Source organism: Teleopsis dalmanni, chromosome 1, assembly GCF_002237135.1.
Source record: "Teleopsis dalmanni isolate 2A chromosome 1, ASM223713v2, whole genome shotgun sequence".
Classification (NCBI taxonomy): Eukaryota; Metazoa; Arthropoda; class Insecta; order Diptera; family Diopsidae; genus Teleopsis; species Teleopsis dalmanni.
In genome coordinates this window covers 99400118-99422329 of record NC_051846.1, presented here as the reverse complement: position 1 = coordinate 99422329, position 22212 = coordinate 99400118, and the positions used below count along the sequence as shown (strand labels likewise).

The following is a 22212-nucleotide window of genomic DNA, read 5'->3' as shown; positions in this document are numbered from 1 at the left end:
CTCATATTTTGAGATTGAATCAAAAACGGCGGCAATTTAATAGGGTCTTATTGATCAACAGGGTTTCTGGTTTCTCGTGACCGGATATACAGTCATGTTTGGCAAATGAATCTGGTAAAGAGACGAGCGATGGTTGAAGCAAGTCAAATTTAACACTGATATTTCTTTATAGTAAAACTTCAGCTTGCCATTTACTGTCCTCATTTTGTTGATCGCTAGACTTGCAGAAATACGTGAAGAATTTCAGCAGTCACCCTTCTAAATCTCAGTGTAAGAGAGTATGCGGAAGACGATGGGGGTTATCGCCAAAATCAATGCACGGGATCTACACGGTGGTGGTTAGACCTATTAAAACCAAAAGCCATCCAAAAGGCAATAAAAGCGAAGTTTGATAGGGTTCAGCAACTAGCTTATGCTGAAATAACCGGTGCTATGCGCACCACGCCAACACCGACATTAGAAGCAATGCTAGGTTTGATTCCGTTAAATTTATATATAAAGAAAACGGCAGTACTAACAGCAATTCGTATGAACCGGAGCTCCACGTGGAATAACTTCGGAACCTTAGTGAACCATCGGAAAATTCTTGACCTCGTCCAGACGTTGGTCAAGGAAACGCAGATGTTATTGGAAACTTTGAGGAAAGTTTATGAGACAGATGTGTCTTATAAAATACTGATAGTAGATGGCCTTGATAAATGTGAAAGGAATGACATCTACATCTTTACCGATGGCTCCTTGATGGATGACAGAGCTAGAGCTGAAGTTTACGCGAAAGAGCTAAGGCCAATGTGCACTATATATCTAGGAAAATATGTTTTCGTCTATCAGGTGAAACTTATGGTGGTCCATCAGGTGTATCAGAAAAAGATTCTGATAGCACTGGACAATCCAGCAGTTATCAAAACGATGTAAAAGACGTGTATATTAATAGCTTAGCCCCTGGAAAGGAGGTAGCAGTCATGTGGGTTAGAGGTCACATCAGTATTGAGCAAAACGAAGAGGCAAATGAACTTGTAAAGCAAGGATCAAGCTTAAATTTTGCGGCCCAGAGCCGAGAATACCTTTGGGCTACAACATGACTGCAGCCTATGTCGATAAGTGGATAACTTTAGTTCTCCTTAACAGATAGTGAGAGATGAGCACTTGTAGACAGACTAAATTTATGATGCCGAAACCACTGGCCAGGGAACCGATAAAAGTACTTAGCTACCCGCGGAGAACCCTAATCTAGCTGACCTCATTGATTACGGGACTTGGAAACTTCAAGTATCACCTCAAAAATATAACTCTTGTTGAAGAAGGCGCTTGCCGACTATGTCCAGTAAAAAAAAGGAGGCAGCGGTGCATATATTGTGCTAATGTCTAGCACTGGCAAGCAGGAGAATAACTGTCTTGGGACACCACTGGGTTGGTGATGACTTGCTAGGCAACCTCAAGTTAAATGAACTGCTTACAAAAACAAAAGATGTAGTTATGCAGAAGGAAGCTACTTTAACTTTCACTCTGAAACGTTGACATGTGTTTTCAAATGCTATTTGTGAGCAATGGCACACCTTTAAGCCATACATCTAAGAAGACGGCACAACACACTTTCTTCTCTTGCATCGCCGATTCAATGGCATTTACAACTATGTGTATTTGGTCGATGGTTGAGTGGTTTTTTCTGAAGCCGTATTGATGATGAGGAATTAAATGTCTCCTCTCGATTATTGGTAATAAACGCGCTAGTAGTAGTTTTCAAAAAGCTTCGACAAGATTGGCAATAGAGATATTGGCCTATATGAAGATATGTCATTGGGAGACTTCCCCGGTTTGGGTATCATCATTACCTCAGCTAATTTCCAGAATATGGGTACATGTTTCAAACGAATTAATTAAATCGCAAAGGTAGAGGAAGAACTTCAGCTATTATCAAGTCAAATCCAGGAGATTTTTTGAGTTTCATTTTTAAAATTTGTTCACTTACTTCTTCTGTTGTGACTGGAACAATTGTAAGTTCGCCTTCGGGACAATTTGTACTTGACCCAATAACATCTTGGACTTCATTTGGCCTGAAGGTTTTTTCTAGATGTTCAGCAAACAGGTTCGCCTTTTGAGTATTTGTTTTAGCCCACTGAGTTTCGGTGATTTTTACTGGGGCAACTGCTGCATTGGTCTGTTAAAAGATTTAGCAGTTTTCCACAGAGAGTATTCATTATTTTTGTCTGCGTGAGGCCCATCAGAAAACTATTAAAAGTATTATTTTTGTATGATTTGATGGCTGTGCATAATATTTTAGTTGTTCGGTTTAGTTGCGACTTAATGAACGGTCATCTAGTTGCTAGCCAACGTTTTTGTAGTTTTCACTTCTCCGTTATCTTGTTTGTGATGAAGGGCGAGTATTTTTTTCCATGTAGAGTTTGGAGTTTTGGTGTTGGTGTACTGTTCCTCGCTGCTGAGTGAAGTACTGCGTCATCTAGTTGCTCGCTGTTAACAATATGATCAATCTTGCCCAAATTTATAAGCTGCAGCTGAAAATATTTCCAGTCGGTAAAGGTATTTCTTTACTTAGGTGTGTTCTGGTTTATTGTTGGATTTTGTGAAACTATCAGCAGCACTAGTGAGTGATCAGAGCTAAAGTCGAAGCCTTCTGAGATGGTTAGGTGAGATGCTGGAATGTTTTTGTAGACAAAGAAGTCGATGATATCTGGAACTTTGCTAGTATCCGACGGTAAAGTGCGTTAGTTTATCGGTTGAAAGCGAATTGCAAGCTGCGAGTTGCATTACTTTGTACATTTTTTACGTTGAAGTTTCCTCCAATTATCTAACGGCCTTGAAACCGGTTAAAAAGAGATAAGTAGTCTGCGCACTTTAACTGATGCCTGGGAGGACTATATAAGTTACGACCAACGGCTGATTAAAGATTTCCACGGAAACAGAAGTAGCTTAAAATTCAATTGTGGTAAATTGTTCTATTAAGTGCTGTTTTATCGAGTTATTAATTTTGACAGCGCTGTATGGTATAGAGTATAGTTTTTAAACGTTACTTGCGATTGCTTAGTAAAATGAGTTTAAGCGATTAGACCGATATTAGTGTTTTCGCTATTACGAAAACATATGACTTCGAGCTCATTTTTATTTTTTGTTAAGCCATTCGCATTCTATAAGAATAATTTGAAACAATTAGTCATAGTCTAAAAATTGCATATTGTGCTCTAGCGCGCTTAGACTTTGTTTTAGGGTTTTAAATACCTCTTCTTGTAAATTAAGTTTTGTTAAGATAATTGGCAACGCGTTGTTGCTTCGTAAGTTAGTACTTTGAATTGGTCCCTTTACTGATTGAATGTAAGTAACTGTTCTAACACTAGTTGGCTCAGCAATTTTGGATTTACGTTTTGTTACAGCAACTTGATTATTTTAGTCAGCCTTAGTTTTGTCAGCTTTATTTTTCAATTTTATTTTTCCTAATTCTTTAGCAACGATACAATTACAAAAGTTCGCTGGATGCGGTTCGCCACAGTTGCAGCTTTTAAGCTTATCAGACAATGTCTTTTGGCACTCAGGAGTTAAATATTTGCCAGCGCATTTAACACATCGTGGAGGTTTTCCACAGTAATTTTTTGTGTGACCGAACGATTGAAATTTTTTGCATTGAGGAATTAAGTTTGACCGTTTGATGGGTTTATTCTTTACAATTCTGTTAAGGATACTTTTTATCTCATAGATTTTCTTCGCATCTTCGGTTGAGTCAAATGGCAAAATAACATATCAAGTGGTTCTTTAGACTTCCATTTAAGTTTGTTTATCTCACCGATTGCTTTTAAACCTTGGTTGTCATTTATAATCGATTCTTCATCACACGAGTGGTGAAGATTTTTTACTATAACTTTTATTGATCTAGTTTGCTTATCTTCGTAGCTGAACCAGGACATATTATCCGGGACATACAGATTTGTGACAAATTTGTAACAAGATTTGTTACAAATCTGTAGTCAAAAGAGTCAAAAATAGATACTCTATATAAACCATTATATATAAGTCTCACAAAAAACTTGTTTTTTATAGTTTCAATAAGTTGCGCGTGCAATTTTTTAAAATCATTTATGCCGTTAATAACAATAGGAGGAGGTCGAGGAATTTTATTAGGGGCAGCTTGTCCTTTTGGGCAAGTATTTGTTTCAACACTAGGTCTAGGTTGATTAGCTACTTCACGAAAGGATTTAACCCTACGTTTTTTAGTTGGTCTTTTCTTTTTGAGGATCCAGTCCGTCTCCCTATTATTGAGCCTAATAATGAAAAAATACTTACTTGTTGAAAATTGCTTTATTGTTTTTCGAAGTATTCTCCTTCATGATTAATACTGATTTCCATACGTTCATGTCATTCGTTAAAGCATTTTTTTCAATGTTCTTCAGACACCTTCAAAACATGGTTTTTAAATGCAACAATAGCTTCCTCCGCCGATAAAACTCATGGGTTGCCAAATCAAGACTGTATGTAAATCAGGCGGATCACCCATTAATTCGACTTTTCGGTTGTTAGACGAGATGTGTGAGCACTCGCATTGTCCTAATGGAAAATCATCTGATGGCGCTTGTTTCTTTTCCGTATTTCACTGAAGACTTTCGGTAAACCAATGATTGTGTACCTTCTGGAATTGACCGCTTTATGTTCGTTTATAAAAAACGGTGTTTAATTTTTATAAAGGAAAGAGCAGCGAAGTTTAAAATTATATATATAAGGTCCTGCAGCACTTTCATGAGGTCCTGTTTTTACCCGTTGCTAATATACATCAATATATTAGATATACTTGCGGTGAGTCCTATAGATATTTAACTATATGCCTATATTTATTGTGTTTTTATTATGCACATGAGTTCGGGTTCTTAATAAACAGGATATAGTGATGCGCAAAATATCAGTCTATGCCACACCAAGACTTTGGTGAGTGATACTTTATCACACCCTTCCCGAGGTGAACCTGTTTTAATGTTGACATGTCTATTGACATAACAGAACACCATGGATCTAGAGAGCAAATCTCGATAAAACCCGTAATCTCCGGTATTATTTGACCCGAGCCGATAAAATGAATGGCACTACGTTACTGGCACAATCCGGTTGTGAAATAGTCTTGTCTGGGTATAGCGGATCTCTGCCCGGATCGACGTTGCTTTCTCCGCAACTTGTGGGTTTCAAACATGAACCAAAATAATAAAAACAAATTAAATAAAACAAGCTCGGTTAAACTAAACCCTCTCGAGCTACAACTTCCAATGCATCTACCGCAACTTCTAGCGGTAATAATACGGTACCTTCAAATAAAACAACAATTCCTACGCGTTCTGGCCCCTTCGCAAGATCGTGTCTTCCTTCCAGAAAAATTTATAAAGAATGGCGGACGGCGACTAGACTGCTCGAGAGATTTAATAATGTCTCGGTCACGTCCGAGTCACTTAAGGCAAGATTAGCCTGGGCAAAGCAAGTCCTCAAGTGTCAGAGCCGATTAGATTTGTCAGCTTCAAAGCTTGATGCCAAAAGGGCAAAAAGGCAACGACACCACTACCAAGTCCTTTAGTGACATGCCGAAGGGCTCCATCATGAAGGCGGTCATTGATGAAAATTTGGGAGGCACAACTCCCAAATGTTGCGACAGTGGATGGTTTCAGAGCCATGTGAAGCTAGTTGCTTGCGTAGATCAACGTTATGTTGATCTTTTTCGAAATCTCCAGAATGGATTAGGATTGGCCAGGCGCAAAACTCAAAGTCGTTGCTAAGGAATCCGACCCAGAGTGCGTTCCTGAATTCTAGCCAGGATCCTCACCGGATTCTGGTGCTAATTATGATGGAAAACATTGATTAAACACGACTACGTGGAGGGTCACTAAGCAGGAAGAGCCAAACACAAGTATAGGTTTTGTTTTTTTTGTGATCGAAAAATACTCCCTGGCCATTTTGGCGCGATCTGGTAGCGTACTAAATTACGGTTCTTTCCCCATAAATATGAGGGTTTATAAAAAATATGAGGAGCAACCCTCGTGTGACGTAAGGGACTCAGTGGCGACTTCTCAATATGCTGCTGACCACCACATTAAAAATGGGCAGCATTAAGCCTGTTTCCATGACCGAAGTGAATGCGGTCGTCATATTATCTGAAGACTCACCTGTGTGTATGAAACTTCGGTGTCTGCTCCCTTGCCGGCTCCCGCAACTTCATCAGAGGAGAGCATAAGTATGCGCTATTATTTCGATAAAGAGGAGCTCCTAAAATCAAGTGATGACTCCGAGAAGGATAACGCTCTAGATGTCACTATGGTGAAGAGCACTGAACCTACACAAACTAAAGATGCGAGTAGAACAAATTAACCTACATCATAGCAAAGCTGCATCCGCCAGTCTGCTGCAACGCTTCAGCAACAACGAGGTTGATATGATCCTGATACAAGAACCCTAGATTTATAAGGATCTTGAATGCGGAATCAGGATAACTTATATGCGGTAAATAAGGGTAAGCCTAGGTTCTGCATATTGGGTAATAAAAAGTTGAATGCTTTTTTACTTTCGCAATACTGTAACGGTGACAAAACCGCAGTAATTATTGAGGGATCCTGGGGCCAAATATGGGCAGTATCTCCATATCTGGCACACGACCTCTATACAATATCATCGAATATCCTGATACAGCTAACAAGCAGCGCCAAGAGACTCAGCGTGGAGTAAAAACAATCATTTTTGAAATATATATGTATATATAATATATAATAAGGTTGCTCTTGCTACTACCAAGCTTCATGAATCAGTCAGGAACTGGAAAGTGTCCACTTAACACTTTTTCTCAGACCATATAATTCTAGAATTTACTTTAACCCTGGGTGAATCGAGCATCTACAAACAGAAAACGTTCAGAAATATTGTAAATACAAACTGGACGAAATATAAAGCAGCGTTAAGTGAGCTATTATCAAGCATTTTCTCCGTTCCCCCAGGGAACACTGTTGATCTAGACAATCAAATGCAAGATCTCACCTTAGTGCTCAATGAAGCTTATAATTATGCCTGTCCGCCTACCCGACCTAGTAGAAAATGCAACCGACCGTGGTGGAACAAAGGCTTAGGTCTTTCACAAAAGGAGTGTAGAAGGCTATTCAATATGGCAAAATTAAGCAATTGTTAGCGCGACTGACTAGAATACAAGATCTTTCTGTAAAAATATAAGAATATAAAAAAATTACATAGGTCCAAGAGAACTAGTTGGATGTCACACTGTCTGGAAATAAACAGCAATTCCGAAACCTCTAGACTTCACTAATCAGGAGTTTTAATCGAAGCGCACTAAGTGCAGCCGTAGATTCAATATAAATATATACAAGTATAGATAAATGTAGATTGAATACAAATAATGCAGCTCTTTGACTTGAACTGGGCCTTGTGAAAATTTAATATTGAGTTTTCATACGCGCAATCGATTTCATTATACGAGTTCTTTAAATGGACCAATCAAGGTACCCCAAACAATGTCCCCTTTGTCTCATTTACTAACACATAAATAATTCTTCTACAAGTGAATTTAATTGGGTTACACAATTTAATGACTTTCTTAAAGTTGTGAATATGACAAACTTGTGGAAAACACCGACTGCAGCAACTTGGATTGATAACCGAACTATGGCCCTTGAACGCTATCAAAGATATCTAAAATTCAAAAACATTTTAAAAACTACCAACTCACAATCCATGAATTGCAATATACTAAGAGCCCTTGATTGCAAACCTGTCTGTTATCTCTTTGATCATAAACAATTTTTTATGGCAAAGGTTGTCGCCGTTGACCGCGTAGTTAAATTAAAAAGCTTCCTAACCTCCCTGCGCATTACTTCAAGCCTGTTGTTCCACCATGGTACATCCTGTCTGAATGTACGAGGTTCAACCTTGCATGCACCTTTATTCCCTGGAGAGATAACAGAGTTTTTTTGGTCTGCTACTAATACGAGTTCATCAATATGACATCCTTACCAAGGAAGTCTGAACATTTTCCAGCTGATATGCTTACGTGAACCTGTTGAAATTTGTTACTTAGGTCTGCGTAAAAAGAAAGATATTAGCTTAACACGAAATAAATGTACAGGCATGACATTACCGCAGTTTACCCGCTATGTCCAGTACCACTCTACGCAGCGCCCATGTACGCTGCTTGTGTCTGTATTTTTTGATGAACTTGCCCACTATTTAAGTGTGCACCTTGTCGCACTTTTACATTTTGTTTACGTTTTTTGGTATATATGTATAAGTAATTTTTGTTATTACATAAGTTGAATGTTTTACAACTACATTTTTATATTTACATTATATATAAATTTTTTATATTTTGTATTATATTTACATTTATTGTTGCATTCTATGTTTACAGTTATATTTAAATTTTAAGTGGCTAAAATAACGCATGCTGCTCCCCTTTATTTATTAATATGCAACCCAATAACGACTTTCTTTAACCTGGTAACGAAAGTACTGTTCTTCAGACAGTTTTATCTTTATACCTTACTTTTTTATTTTTGAACTCTCTCTTACTTTTCAAGTCCCAAGGCAGCAGCACGCATTCTTCATAGCTTTGTATTTTGTTTTATTTGAATTAAAAAATCTAAATTAAATTTCAATAAATTGAATTATAAAATCTAAAGTAAATTTTAATAAATGTAAAAACGCTTGCATTTTTCAATATATATTATATATATTATTATTCACTTTCACATTCATATTATTATTCACGTATATACATTTTATTCACGTTTTTTATTTTTTTTTATGATTGCCTTTTTGTTGATTACTAATATTAATTTGTTATGTGCATTGCTCGGACATGAAAAAAGTAAAAAAATATATAAAAAGGTTTTTATGTATTTTTTGTTTTGGTGTGGAGCTGCAGCGAAAAGTTAAGCAAGTTAGAAATTAGGAATAACAATGCTGCCAAAGTCAAGCCCAGAAATGATGGAAATGCTGTCTACATTAAAGCGACTAATGCAAGTATTGTAGGATGTTCGGAATGTGCAAAGAAAGAAAAGAAAAGTAAAAGAAAAGGAAAACCGTATTAACTGCGGGTTCAAAAAACGACCTCGAGAATTGTGCGGGATTCGGTGATCAACGGAATGGTTACGAAAAGATATGAGATATAAAAAGGGTAGTGCACAGTTGAACTTTCTTCTTCGGCGAGTGAGTTTTGAACGTGATGTGTTATAATCAAGTATGTTTTGTATTACTTCAAGCAATCTTAGATAATAAAATGTAAACAAAATTTAGTCAAATATAAACCGTCAATCGTGTCGGTCATATATATTTCAGTTGGCGATTAGAATAAAAAATTGCAATTTATCAACCGCTTTCACGCTTTTTTCGTGTCGTTCGATATTTAATAAACAATCATGCCGGGCGTCATGCAGTGAAATTTAAAAGCAAATGATTAAAGAACAGCAAGAGTTCTCGAAAAATTTGCTGAAACAACAACGTGAGTGGATGGAGTCAATTTTCCTAAACCAAGGTACTGCCTTGCTTTTCGAGTATTTCACAAATTTTCAAAAGAGCAGCAAACCTGGGAATCGTACTTAGAGCAACTTAACCAACATGTTTTAGCATATTCAGTCCAGTGCAGTGAAAAACAAAAATCATTTTTTTTGTCATGGATTGACACAAAAAATTTTGAGCTGCTAAAAAATCTTTTCGGCAACACGAAATTACAAGAACAATCGTTCAAAAATTTAACAGAAAAGCTAACGGATCATTTCCAGTCGAAACGACATGTGGTCGCTGCGCATTACGATTTTTTCAAAAGGGAAATGAAGCCGCATCAATCGTACAGAGAGTGGGTAGCCGATCTCCGCGGATTGGCAAGAGAGTGTAATTTCTTGTGCTTTGCCCAGAATTGTTTGCACAAATTTTTAGATGATATAATTCGTGGCTGCTTTTCAAAAGCCCCAGCCGACACTTGCTGATTGTAGAATTGTACGAAATAACCACTAAAACTGTGGTAACAATTAAAGAACAAACGATCAAAAACTCAATGCCTATTAATTCAGTTGGTACAATTATAAAAAAACCGGATATTTTCATCAATAACAATAATAAAGTAAAATTGAAATCATGTTATGGCTGTAGAAACTCTCATGCAAGAGAAAACTGCAAATTTAGAAATGCTTATTTTTGCGTTATAAACGGTTGGATCCTGATCTTCGATCATTTTTCAATCATCGGTTTGCTTTAATGCCATACAACAGTTTCCTTTGCATCCAGACGGAATACAACCAGGTTGTCATTCCAGCCTCTCTTAAGCAGAAAGTTCTTCAACTTCTTTATGATGGTCATTGGGGAATATCGAAAATGAAACAGCTAGCTCGACAACAAGTCTGGTGGACTAATATTGACAAAAACATCGCACAATTAACTGAAAATTGTGATGTGTGCAAAAATTAAAATCCTGTTCACGCACGTGAATACATAAGCTGGCCTGAAACTGATCAACCTGGGGAGAGAGTATATATCGACTTTTTTGGCCCATTCTGTAATTCAATGTTGCTAATATGTATCGATGCTTTCTCGGAATTTCAGTTCATCGTATAACTATCTACAACAACAACGGTTGGCACCATATCAGCATTGTCTTCTATATTTTCCCTGAAAGGTATACCAGAAACCATCGTGACAATGGTCCATAATTGACAGCTGAAGGTTTCAAACATTTTTCCTCCAAACTTGACATAAAACATATAACAACAGCGCCGTTTTAGCTTCAAACGGGTTAGCCGAACGATTCATCAGATCTTTTAAAACTGCTGTTAAAAAAAACAGTGATGATGGATTGTCCCTAAAATTCGCTTTATCAAAATACCTTGCAACATATCGTGCAATGCCGAATGCTGAAGGTAAATCACTTGCTGAACTTTTACATGGAATTCCTGTTCGTACGCTGTTGAGTCAACTGTTTGAATCGCATAGGAAGCACATTGAAATTTCGAAGCGAAAAATTAAATTCAGTCTAAAGCAACCTGTCTTCGCTCGAAACTACGAAAAAGGGGAAAAATGGATAAAAAGAGTAATTGTGGAATAAATTGGTAAAATGGTTAACCGAGTAACACATCTTTGGGCTACATCAAACGTCACGCTAATCAGCTTCAAACTAGAAGTAGCTCTGACCAAATCTCTTCACAACCAATTTTTGAATTCGCTCCCAAAATCGTCAATGCAACACTGCCTTCATCTAGCCAATCAACATTAATGTCTAGTGAAGAAACCTTCTTCCTAATAGTTTAACTTCGGAAAAGTGGACGTATTCGGAAGGATGTAAATCGATATGCACCTGACAATTTTAGGAAAACTTAAGTCCATTTTCTTATAACTTTTCACACATAGTTTTTTCATTTTGCATTTATTAATTTCAATTTACATACTATTACATTTCATTGTCAAAAATTAAGGACGGAGAAGTGTTATAATCTAGTATTTTTTGTATTAGTTTAAGCAATCTTAGATAATGAAATGTTAACAAAATTTAGTCAAATATAAACTGTCAATAGTGTCGGTCATATTTACTTCATGATGCGTGATATCCTCAACTGAGTTTTCTTTTGGAAAAATTATATTACTTAAATTAAAATCGAAGTTAAAAATATTAACTAAACCAAAATTGAAGTAATAGTTAAAATACCTAGTAACTAAAACTGCAAATTCTTGAAAACTATTCTATTTAAACAAAAAAATTGAAATTAGAATGTTAAATAAACAAATAATTCATGAAAAACTATTTTATTTAAATTAAAGTATATGTTATATGGTGCATCGGATATAGTAAGGAAATAATACGATGTGAAAACTAGCATACAACAATAGCAGCAACAGCAAGGTGGACAGCAGTGGCGGCAAAAACGTGGTCACTACGGTAGAATAATGTATATTAAATAATAAGATCAGTAATTTAAGTTTTAAAATTAACATTGCTCAAGAATTAGAGAAGTAGAGAAAAAAAAGGACTTTTTTCTGTTATTATTATATTTTTTGGTCTATCGATAGTATTTCTTTTTGACTTAAAATTTTATCTTGGTACACCCACCGCGCTAGTGACGTCATTGGAACAGTTGTAGTAAGTGCCTGGCTAGGCCAACAAAATTTGTTTTTATTGCTTCGTGCATATTTTATTTTTCTTCTCTTCCGCTTTCTGTTTTTTTTTTTAATTATATTAAGAACTACTTCTTTTTTATTACAATTTGTTTTTACATTATTTCTTTTACGTATCATACTTGTAACGACCGGGTTTCTATCGTTTCGTTTTGCTGAGGTAGCAAAGCGGTTGTCCAGGTTCGTTGCAATAAAATTTATACTTGCGGGACTAAATTCTGTTCCATAAATAAAAGTGTACTTTTATACAATAATTTAATAGTTACTTTATTTATTTCAGTATAAAACAATAGTTGCAGGTATTCAAAATATTATTTTGTTAAATAAATTCTCTTATAATTCTGACTCTCCTCGTTGTGGCGTCCGGGTGAATTAAGGTATACAATAGTATACAGTCGTGACTTTGTTGAATCGTTGTACAGGTTTATGTGGTTGACTCTGATGTTGAGAAGGTTTCTGATAGGACCGCGTTCTCTCCTGGGTTTCTTCTCTCCTTACGGATGCTCTGTGTTACGAAAACCTATAGGTTGGCTGAATGAGCCAAATAAAAAAAAGAATAATTAACAAAAAAAAGAAAAGAAAATGATCGAATGGACCAGTGTAGGTTGATTAAGCCTATAAACTAGGATTTGATCGAAGTGACCAGTTGCCTGCTTTGATCGAACTGACCAGTGTATACTGAATTAGCCTGTAAACTAGGATTTGATCGAATTGACCAGTTGCCTGCTTTGATCGATCTGACCAGTGTAGACTGAATTAGCCTGTAAACTAATATTGATCGAATTGACCAGTTGAACTTGTTTATCGTTTGATATCCAAGAGACAAGTTCCTAGTTCTGTAAAATGCGCGTTCTTATATACTTGTTTGACCGGAGCTTTTCGGTGTAGCGTATCGGTAAACTTCGTTGTTCGTGTTAACTTTTGTGCTTTTCGCAAGCCTTTCTTGTGTATATTGTATATTTTGCATGCTTTTGTGCATTTTTTGTGTACTTTGTGTAATATGCCTGTTTTTGTTTTCGCCCTACTTTTACGTTTGACATATTCCGCGTCTTTCTGATTTAAATCAGAAAGTCAAAAATAATATTAAAGTTTTAATTTATATTATTTAATTTTTGAAGAAGTTATGTGCCAAACTACAAGTGAGTGACATTGTGGTGATAGAATTTTTAACGCTGTTAAGTACAATCAGTGCAAGTGCATTATTATAATTTATTGTCTTGGATAGTAGTTTGGTTTTGTTTGTTAAATAGAAAAATATAATTTTAATTAATGCAGTGTTCATTGTTTTCGTGGTTTAATATATAAAAGAAAAATAACCCAAACAAAGAATTTACAGCAGAAGTGGGTTTTCGATGTGTTATATTTTTATGTTTTATTGTTTTTTTCTATTTTGTTTTTATGTTGTAAAAAAGATGTAAACAAGGAGTGTTTTTTCATTGTTGGTAATTTATTTCTTGAAATTCATGTTTATTAATTAAATATATAAAATGTGTTTTATTGTTTATTAATGTTCAATGTATGTCTTATATTATAATTTGTAATTAAAAATTCATTTGTTTTATTCCTTAACATATTTCAAGTTATGTTTTAGTTTTGTTGTTTTATTATTTTTTTATTTTCTTCAGGTTTGTTTACAAGTCATGCCCGCGGCGGAATGTAGGTAATGTTGTTGCATTATGATCTCGATAAATATTTAAATAAATTTTATCCTTCCTAGGTTGTACGTTGAACTTTGTTGTGGGTTAGTTTGCTTCTGGTGTTGTCCGAAATGGTGTTGGTGTTACGTTTTCTGCTGACGAACTGACGTCAGATTTGTACAAAAGTATATGTATGGTTGAAATTACTTTGTAGCAATTTCAACCTTTACACTACTTATAACTTATAACTTATAACTTATAACTTATACTACTTATAAGAAAGCTGAATTAAATAACAGACAAGCAGTTGTATAGTTTTGAATATATATTTTTTGCTGTTGATTCTTTTATTATTATTATACTTAAATCTATAATATATATATTGTTTGTAGATAAGCTATATTGTTGAATAAGAATTAATTTTTTAAGTTAATGTTTTGCTGATTTTGTACCTGGAAATAATGTGTAATGGAAAAAACAAAAAAAAAATTTTATAAATTCTATTTTTTATATTATACTTTAATTTACTTTTATACTTTAATTGAAATAAAATAAGATACATCTATTATGAATACTGAAGGTTTTGTTATAATCAATATGCTTGAATTATAAATTGCTAAAGGGGTGGTACGAACAGGTAATGGGTCCTAATGTGCAAGAAATAACTTAACCCAAATGGACTAGATAACGAACAAAATACAGTGACATTGGGAGAGAGATTTCAGGACTGACAAAAACCAAATACATGACATGAGGATTTTTTGTTGATGTCGACTGTGTAATACTGGTGCCAAGACCCACCGCCAATACCAGCGGGAATTCCGAGCTTGCCACCGTGCCATGGAGGGCAATAGAAGACACGATGTTAATAACAAGGTGGACACAACAATTATGAAGTAATATCTGAGACGGCATACATAGGGGTATTTGCTCAATTTAAGCGGCCAAAAATCCAATTTTTGAAATTAATTTTTCATAAAAATTTTTAAATGGGAACTTTACAAAATAGAATACGCTACAAGATGATAGTTTTTTTTTCTTCTTTGTGCTGTCTCTCGCATGCACAGCTGATTTGAGGTGGAGCATTTTGAAACGAAAATTTTTGTTTGAATTGCAACTTAAGCTAGTAGTTAATAAAAAGTAATATTATTAATACTGACAACATTTCTGAAAGATATAAATTATGACATCTTTTAAAGCAAGTAATTAGAAATCTACTTACTTACGAAATTTATTGTAGATATTCTGTGTTTTAGTGCTATTGAGGCTTTAATCTAATAGTTGATGTTTGAATGAATTTTTTTGATCAAATCGAAGTTTCTTTATTTAAGAAAAAAAAGTTTGGTTGCGGATTTTTGCGGTTGGCTTTGTAAGCAGCAAAAAAGTGGAGTAGAGTCATGCATATTTGAAACAATATTTTGCATTGCTTCGTATAGAACACGAGTAATCATAATATTTAGATAATGTACATTAAAGTTAAGTTAACATTAAAGTTAAAGTTAATATTTACTAATTTTTGTGAGTATTTGTATGAAAAACAAACACGAATTTCCATACACGCAAAACTTTATGTATTTATTCGTTAAGGATTTAGTCAATTAAATTTTATTACATTCTTATACAAATTTTTTACTGATAAATTATTAATATCTTGTCAAGCCAAAAAACGTGCACACACCGCCAGTAGCCAATTAAGAAGAAGGAAAAGGAAAAAGCAAAAAAGCGAAGCCAAAATTATCGCTGCCAGATGTTAGGATGCCATTGTCAAAAAGTGCTAAATGTGTGCTGCCACATCGCCTAGTTGCTGTGCCAAATCTCAAACATCCTCCCCGGCTGGACGGGTACGTTCAGGATGCTCCACAAGCCTGCATATTTTTTGGATAGGTCGCATGCATTCGCCTGCTGAATGCTTGATCGTGACTACTCGGACCAAACCATCTTCGCCTGGGTGAAGTTTTATCACCCTCCCAAGCCGCCAATGTGTGGCTGGTAGATTCTCGTGCCGGATTACCTCGACATCGCCTATGTTAATGTTGTCGCCATTCTGATGCCATTTGGAACGTGGTTGCAAAGTTGAAAGATATTCGTCATGCCATTGTCGCCAAAAATGCTGTTGCATTTGCCTTAATTGTCGCCAGTATGATAATTTGTTGCTAGGTACCTTGCCAATAGGTGCGTCTGGTACTGCCAATAGAGATCTGCCAATCAGGAAATCTGCAGGTGATATAGCCATCTTGTCGTCACAAGTGTCATGCAATGGTATAAGTGGACGCGAATTCAAGCAAGCCTCGATATGTACAAGTAGAGTATGTAGCTGATCATAGTAAATGGAATGGGTGCCAACAATGCGTAGTAAGTGCTTCTTCGCAGACTTAACGGCAGCTTCCCATAGTCCGCCTTGATGAGGTGCGCCAGGTGGTAGAAAATGCCATTTTGTGCCTCGATTCGCCAATTGCTGTTGAGAATATTCATTATGCCAAGCCTGTAAGTCAGCGGCCATTAAGCGATCTGCGCCAATGAATGTAGTGCCATTGTCACTGTATAAATGATTACATGGACCACGCCGGTTTACGAAACGGGTGTATGCATTTATGAAAGCCTCAGAAGTGAGATCTTCAGCCAGTTCGATGTGCACTGCCTTGGTTGCCATGCACACAAAGATTGCCACGTAAGCCTTCCGCACGGTTCGTACAGCCTTGGAGCCAATGCGTATGTTGAATGGACCGCAATAGTCTAAGCCAGATCTAGCAAATGGTGGAGATGGGGTGACCCGAGCCTTTGGTAATGTCGCCATACGTTGTTTTAGCATTATGTGTTTATGCCGCCTGCAAATCGCGCATGAGTGTATGCATTGCTTAACCAAAATGCGTGCCTGTAGAATCCAATATTTGTGTCGAATCGTATGAAGCATGATTTGTATACCGCCATGAAGTGTGTCCTGATGCACCTGCCATATTAAAAGCCTGGCCAATGTGCTATCCTTCGGAAGAATGATTGGATGACGCTGTGGCTCTGCCACCCTCGCATTGTGTAGGCGTCCGCCTACTCGCAATATATTGTCCGCTGTGGAGTTGATGAATGGACTCAGTGCAATGATCTTGCTGGATGTGGATATGGACTGTGCCTTTTTCAGCTGCTTAATTTCCGCTGCGAAATATTTCGCTTGTTCTGCCTTGATGTGGTGATTTAACGCAATGTCCATTTCGCCTGTACAGATGTGTGTATGCGAACGAAAACGATGATGTGCCTTTTTGCAACGCAATATGTATGCAGTAGTGCGCAATAGCTTGCCAAGATGACTGAACCGGTCCAACAGATCTATGACGACCAATTCGTCGCCAGCAGTGTAGTGTGTCTGTAATGCGGGTTGGCCTATTACCTGCAATGCCTTTACCTTAACTGGTTTTAACTCGCCTTCCATTATTGCCAGCTCTGCTGGTGCACAGTGGTGCAGCTCATTGATTGAATAATCAGTTGAATTAGGACCGTGCCACCATAATGCGTAGTTTTGCAACGCCAAAGGGGATATGCCACGACTGGCGCAATCAGCTGGGTTGAGTTTGGTAGGAATGTGATGCCAATGCCTGATATCTGTCATCGATTGAATGCAGCCAACGCGATTAGCAACGTACTGCTTTAATTGTGATGTGTTTTTGCGTAGCCAACATAGAGCAATATTCGAGTCGGAGTATAGAGTGTATGGTACATGCTCCAAATGCAAAGCCTGCCTTGTTTCGTGTAAAAGAGTAGCCAACAACTGCGCAGCACAAAGTTCCAATCGGGGTACTGTTACCGAATGTAATGGTGCCACTTTAGTTTTTGATGCGATAATGTGACTAGTGATATTGCCATTGTGGTTTGTTGCCAAATAGAGTGCTGCAGCCATTGCCTTAACACTAGCATCGCAGAAGCCATGAAGTTGTATTTGATATCCGGGTTGCATGCCTATCCAACGCGGTATTCGTACTGCCTCCAGTTGGGACAACTGCCTTCGGTATATGAGCCATTCTTGCAACAGTTCAAGTGGTAGTGGGTCGTCCCATGCCAATTTTGCCTGCCAGAGTTTCTGTATGAAAAGTTTAGCCGTAATGATGACTGGTGCCAACATGCCAATTGGATCATATAATTTTGCTGCATCGCTAAGCACTTGCCTTTTCGTAAGATGTTGTGCATCATAAGAGCTGACCTGATAGAAGAGTTCATCAGTGAGTGGATCCCAGTGTAAGCCAAGAACAGTAGTTTCTGCCAAGTGCGGATTAAGTTGACATGGATCAGCATCGCCAAGAAGATGTGCCAAGACTTCAGCGCTATTCGATTTCCATTTCCTGAGATGGAACTGACCGTCTGCCAAAACAGATGAGACATCGGCCGCCAGTTGAATCGCCATGCCAATAGAAGGTGTACTCTTAAGGTAGTCATCTACGTAGAAATCATACAGGATGCTGTGCAAAGCAGTTTTAGCTCGTACTTCATCTGAGAGTTTATAAGAGTTGTCTCTGCCACATTGCTGCATAGCGCGAACAGCCAAATATGTGCCACTAGTTGTGCCATATGTAACGGTAGCCAATTGATATGTGCGAATGGGCTGATCGGATGATTCCCGCCAGAGGATCTGTTGCCACTGCCTGTGCCTCTCGTCAACCTTGACTTGCCTGAACATTTTCTCCACATCAGCTGTGAATGCTATTCGATGCTGCCTGAAGCGAAGCAAAAGGTTAAGTAATAAATCCTGTATTGGGGGGCCAGCGAGTTGTGTATCATTTAATGATATGCCATTCGATGTTTTTGCGGAAGCATTGAATACGACTCGGAATTTTGCCATGACTGCATGATGTGGAATGTAGTATGCCTGAGATGGGTCGCCTGAGTGATGCTGAATAGGGTGCATGTGACCAAGTTGTTCGTATTCGCGCATAAAAGCCACATATCTTTGCCTCAGCTCTGAGTTGGATGCCAATTTTCGTTCCAACTGGTGAAATTGCCTGAGTGCCATCTGATGTGAATTGCCAAGTGGTGGAGCATCTGGTGTAAATGGTATTTGCACGCAATAACTGCCATCATCAAAACGCTTATGTGTGCTCATGAAAATGCACTCGCAAAGATCAACTGCTGCTAGTGTATCGCCTTTAGCCATGTCAATTTCTTTGGATTCAAATAGCCTGTGTAGAAGGTCATCAACTCGCTCATCAGGCGCCTTCACACGCAATGCCATAGATTGTTCCGCCTTGTAGTTATGCACGGTTGCTTCAGCTGGTCCGAATACAACCCAGCCTAATTGCGTATTTTGTGCCACAGGATCATCAAGTTCGCCACGAACTATGCCATCTGCCAACAATTGGCCCCATACGTCTGAGCCAAGCAATGCATCTATAACACCAGTTTCGCCAAATTTCGGGTCTGCCAAGGGCAAATTGCGTAAATGCTGCCAACAGTTTTCCATGATTGGAGCCACAGGGATTGCTGAGGTAATTTTGTTGATGATGTAGAATTCAACATCCAAGCCAAATGAAGCATTGACAGTCGAAAATATGCGCAAGACTGCCCGGCCATTAGTATATGAACGATTGCCACTGCCAACGCCTTGTAATTGCAATGCACTTTTCTGCTTCCGCAGAGCCAGTTGATTAAAATATCGCGTACTCATTAGACTTACCTGAGAGCCTGGATCGCATAGAGCTCGACACGAGTCGATATCGCCAAAGCCATTTAAGATGCGTATTTGTGCTGTTGCCAAGAGTATAACCCGATTGCCTATAGTAGCGAATGTCTGCATTGGATGGTGTAGTCACTGATGCACACGTGGTGGGATGCCAGCCTAGTTCGGTTTCGCTGGTGCCTGAGGTGTAGGTTGTGCCTGCTGTTTGGACTCTTGCAAAGGAGTCCTGCGCTGGTGAACTTCGGCATAGTAGAGTGTGATGCCTGCCATTGCATATGCGATAATTAGTTGAGCCACATGCCTTAGTAGAATGTCCAGGTTTCAAGCAATTGAAGCAAAGATTCGAGCCTTTAAGCAGTGTGAAGCGCTCCGCTGGTGAGCAAGCCAATAGCCTGGTGCACTTGCCTATTTGGTGCGATGCGTCATTGCAAAACTGGCAGTGGCCTGAAGTAGTTGCTATTAGGTTTGTCCTCATTAAACGTGAGCCTGGCCTTTTATAATCAGCCTGAGATGTGCCACGATATTGTAGTGTAGCGGTCTTGCCATCAGATTTTGGTTTGCTCTCCATTGCTCGCCAAACAGTGCCAACTAGACTGTGAGGTCGTGTCTCCAAAAATGCAAGCAAATCTGCCAAAGGAGGAATTTGATTAGTTGTGCGGCTCATGCCCCATGCCTGTTGCGTAATTGTTGGTAACTTGGCCACTATAATGGGTACCGCCAATGCATCCCATTTTAATTGCCAAGCCTTGGGAAGATACAGCACCGCCTGCCATATTGGAAGGTGCATCCGTATTTTGTGCATCACAACGGGCCAACTCACGCCGCAATGCAACGCACGCCTCGTTATATAAGTCTTCCACCTCGTCCCACAACTTGATGTGAGACCATAATTCAGTATCATCTCTTGCCAACGCCACCAACTCACCATGTGCAGTTTGTAGTTTTTCGAAATGTGCCTGCAATGTTGCACGATCTTGCTGCATACCAAAGCCATCCTCAACGTAGTCATCCGCCACTATTTTTGCAGCTACCCGCTTTAATGATGACCACGCAGCCGTACGCCTATTTAGGGCAGCCATATTTTCTTCGTATAAAAACGCCAAAAAAGCCAAAAACGCAATTTAATTTAAAATAAAAACCGAAACTCCCGGGTTTCGGCACCAACAAATGTATGAAAAACAAACACGAATTTCCATACACGCAAAACTTTATGTATTTATTCGTTAAGGATTTAGTCAATTAAATTTTATTACATTCTTATACAAATTTTTTACTGATAAATTATTAATATCTTGTCAAGCCAAAAAACGTGCACACACCGCCAGTAGCCAATTAAGAAGAAGGAAAAGGAAAAAGCAAAAAAGCGAAGCCAAAATTATCGCTGCCAGATGTTAGGATGCCATTGTCAAAAAGTGCTAAATGTGTGCTGCCACATCGCCTAGTTGCTGTGCCAAATCTCAAACAGTATTTGAAATCCTAATCAAGCGCACCAGCAGTATTCAGTGCAGCGTTTGTGATCTCTATATACTATGTGTTTCCGTGTAATCTTTTCATAATTAAATTTTAACACTTTGTATTTGGGTACTTCAGAAGTCACAGAAATAAGTAGAGCATATATATTAAGCATAATGTAAATCTGCAAAAATTAAAATATTGATAAGAAGGTTAAATTTGCTGAAAACATCTTCTTGACTTCAAAAAGTATTCTGAAAAAGAGTCTTTCAATGTTTATTAAAGCAAATTTGTCTCGTAGGCAACATGAAATAGTAAGACAAAGTGATAAAAAGTTTTATTCATGTTATACTTTAATCCAAAAGGCTAAAAAAGGCTGGTAAGCATTAAGTTCAGCATACAAAATCACTGCTACTTCTGCCGTAATCAATTTACAAGATTTTTTGAATAATACAGCAACAAGACTATTGGAATACCTTCAAAAAGTGATTAAGTTATTAGAACAGAATGATTTAAAAAACTTAGCACTCGTTTGTAAGTGGGGTTGTGATGGATCATAATCCCAATACAAGCAAAATTTTACAATGAGTTCTATTTGGATACGAGTATTTTTCTAAGTTCGATGGTGCCACTGCAACTAGTATTATCAAATACTAAAAAAGTGATATGGGACAACCTTATGTTGTTATTTGGAGTAATCACGAGTATAGATCCAAACCTTTCGTTTAAAAGTGATTTTGGAAGTCATATCAACTGGATATTACATAGTCACATGGATACTGAAAAATTTAATCAATATGCTTTCGATACAGCGAAGCTGTACGTAATGTTGTACCCATGGTATCCTATGACACCTACTATGCATAAGATTCTTATTCATGGAGATATTGTCATTAAAAATGCATTGCTGCCTATAGGACAACTATCAGAAAAAGCAACAGAAGCACGTAATAAGCATTTCAGTTTATATCGTGAGAACTACGCACGAAAATTTTCTCAGGAGTACTGCAATACAGATATATTAAATAGACTGTTATTAACATCAGATCCTTTCCTGATTGGATTGAGAGGAAAGCCAAAAAAAACATCAAAGCCGTTCACAATGAAAGCGTTAGAAATGCTCCTTCCTACTAATGAACTGGAAGACACTATAATGTGCTTAAGTGAGAAGGATGAACTTATCTCAGATAGCGACGAATTGAATTTTTTATGCTTTCAATCATAATTTTACTGTTGTTAGGTATACGAATATGTTTAGCCAAGACGTCACATTAAAAACTGAAATACTTTTTATTATTATAATAATATTTATAGTTGTATTTATAA

The 22212-nt window shown here is 37.5% G+C and overlaps 1 protein-coding gene across 1 annotated transcript; it reads right to left on the bottom strand.

Moving 5' to 3' along the window:
* Window positions 1-1873: 1873 nt before the first annotated feature.
* Window positions 1874-20513, bottom strand: LOC119662121. Its single transcript, XM_038071679.1, has 4 exons — window positions 20180-20513; window positions 19576-20136; window positions 15790-19529; window positions 1874-2158 (listed from the first exon to the last, which is right to left on the bottom strand). The coding sequence occupies exons 1-4, from the start codon at window positions 20511-20513 to the stop codon at window positions 1874-1876; spliced, it is 4920 nt and encodes a 1639-aa protein (XP_037927607.1).
* Between the last annotated feature and the right edge of the window lie 1699 nt (window positions 20514-22212).